At 51.2% G+C, this 1,745-nt stretch overlaps 1 protein-coding gene across 1 annotated transcript in view; it reads right to left on the reverse strand.

The window, feature by feature from the left end:
- atxn7l2 (ataxin 7-like 2) overlaps positions 1 to 1,745 on the reverse strand; it is a 22,954-nt gene that overhangs the window by 9,117 nt on the left and 12,092 nt on the right. The window contains exons 4-6 of the mRNA XM_015403260.1: positions 1,577 to 1,626; positions 1,388 to 1,485; positions 137 to 361 (exon numbers count right to left, since the gene is read on the reverse strand). Coding sequence (XP_015258746.1) covers positions 137 to 361; positions 1,388 to 1,485; positions 1,577 to 1,626 — 373 coding nt within the window. The remainder of the gene's footprint in view (positions 1 to 136; positions 362 to 1,387; positions 1,486 to 1,576; positions 1,627 to 1,745) is intronic.

Below are 1,745 nucleotides of genomic sequence, written 5' to 3' on the forward strand. Positions count from 1 at the left end.
TCTGGTTCTAAGCCACTCTGACTCCCTGGCAGTCCTGGAGCGGGAACCAAACCCCACTGAGCTTAGCTCCTAGTGCTGCTAGCCTGACCTGAGGGCCAGTTGGTTGCTGATTAGCCAACACACCCTTCTACATGACTGCAGGCGCAATGATGTCACACCTGAAAGCAGGAAGGCTGGCCAGGGGTCTCCTGCAGTGAGGAACGCCGGCCTGCTCCCTCGGGGCCTCCGGACTGGGGGACCCTCCGGTAGAGAAGCCTCCATCCAGGGCCTTCTCCCTCACCCTCATCTTAAGTTCTGCAACCAGCAGGTCGAAGTTCTTGCTGCGGCCCAGCACCTTCCTGCGCTGGTGGATGGAGTGGATCTGAGGAGAAGGACACAACTCCGTTTACTGACAAGTCTCAGAGCGAGACTGACGGCGGCGAAGATTCCAGGACCGCCAAGCTCCTAAAACACAGCGGCTGAGTCTGACCGTCCGCCCTAACCCCTAAATCACTATATAGAGCGGGGACTACATAGTGAACTTTATAGTGAACTCAGTTAACCGACCGTTCGGACAGATGATCACTACTTTTCACTACCGGTTGGTCAATCAACCCTGCGCCATCTTTGTTTTTTGTCGTTACAAATCCCATGATACTTTGAGAGGAGAGCTGTCAAAAAGCATTCTGGGATATGTCTGCTTGTCTAGTAAACATGGATGATCACTCATTGCCAAGGTGCATTGTGGGATATTTCCAGTCCACTGTATCATCCAGCGGACGTTCGGACTGTCATTTAAAATGGCTGAAGCACTATGTAATGAACAGGAAAGAGGTTCAGACATGGCCGGGGTAATCCCAGCAGCGCAGAGATTACGCCGTTTATTACAGTAAGGCAGAGAATGCTTTGTGTTGGACGCCATGTTGGCCCCAACAGTTACGCCTCCTGCTCGCCGTGTCGTCCTGCACGTCTTTAGACGACCTTCCGATGGTTTCCTGCCCACCGATCCCTCCACCCGAGTGGCGGATCCAGGCAGCTCTTCCACTCTCCTTGCCCAGATGGACGTCCATGTTTGGTTCTAGAACCTGGCCCTGCTTAAAACTGAACCAGAACTTTCTCCCTGAGCCGTCCGTCCGTCATCTATTGCTGGAGTTTTAGCGTGACTCTTTAACCCCACTGGTTGAAGCGGTTTTATCTGATGTTCAGCTCTACCAGGCGTTGATGTTTTCTTCATTGCCACTTTCTGTCAAACTAATAAAAGACCAGATTCTGCAGAGTTCTTCGGTGTCATGAAGCAATTTGTTTTCCAGCTTTTGAAACCATGAACAGAGCAGCTGGATCTGAACGGCTAAGATGTTCCAGCGGGCGGATGCGGATCCCGGCGGGCAGAGGGGATGTAGCTACTTACGTTGCAGGTGAGGAGGCGAGTGCAGACCTTCTTCCTGTCAGGGTCCAGGACGCCGCAGTGTTTGTCCAGGTCACACTCCCTCTCTGAGGAAACAGAGACTGTCTCAGTAAAACCCAAATAAGCTCAACATGCATAGAGAAGCCAAGCAGCTTCAAATAAAAACAGCCAATCCTGTTAAATGCTGTTTACTCAGCGGGTCGACCAAGAAACCTGGGAAATACGCTAAAACATCAAGACCTCTGAGACAGAAGTAAACCGTCCCCTGAAGTGGTTCGCTCAGCTGTCCTCGGTGGAATGAACACAGATACCAGGTTTAATCAGGGTTTAAAATAATTACACTGAAAATGTCCATGAGACT

The sequence above is a fragment of the Cyprinodon variegatus genome, unplaced genomic scaffold, assembly GCF_000732505.1.
Source record: "Cyprinodon variegatus isolate N-32 unplaced genomic scaffold, C_variegatus-1.0 Scaffold1474, whole genome shotgun sequence".
Lineage (NCBI taxonomy): Eukaryota > Metazoa > Chordata > Actinopteri > Cyprinodontiformes > Cyprinodontidae > Cyprinodon > Cyprinodon variegatus.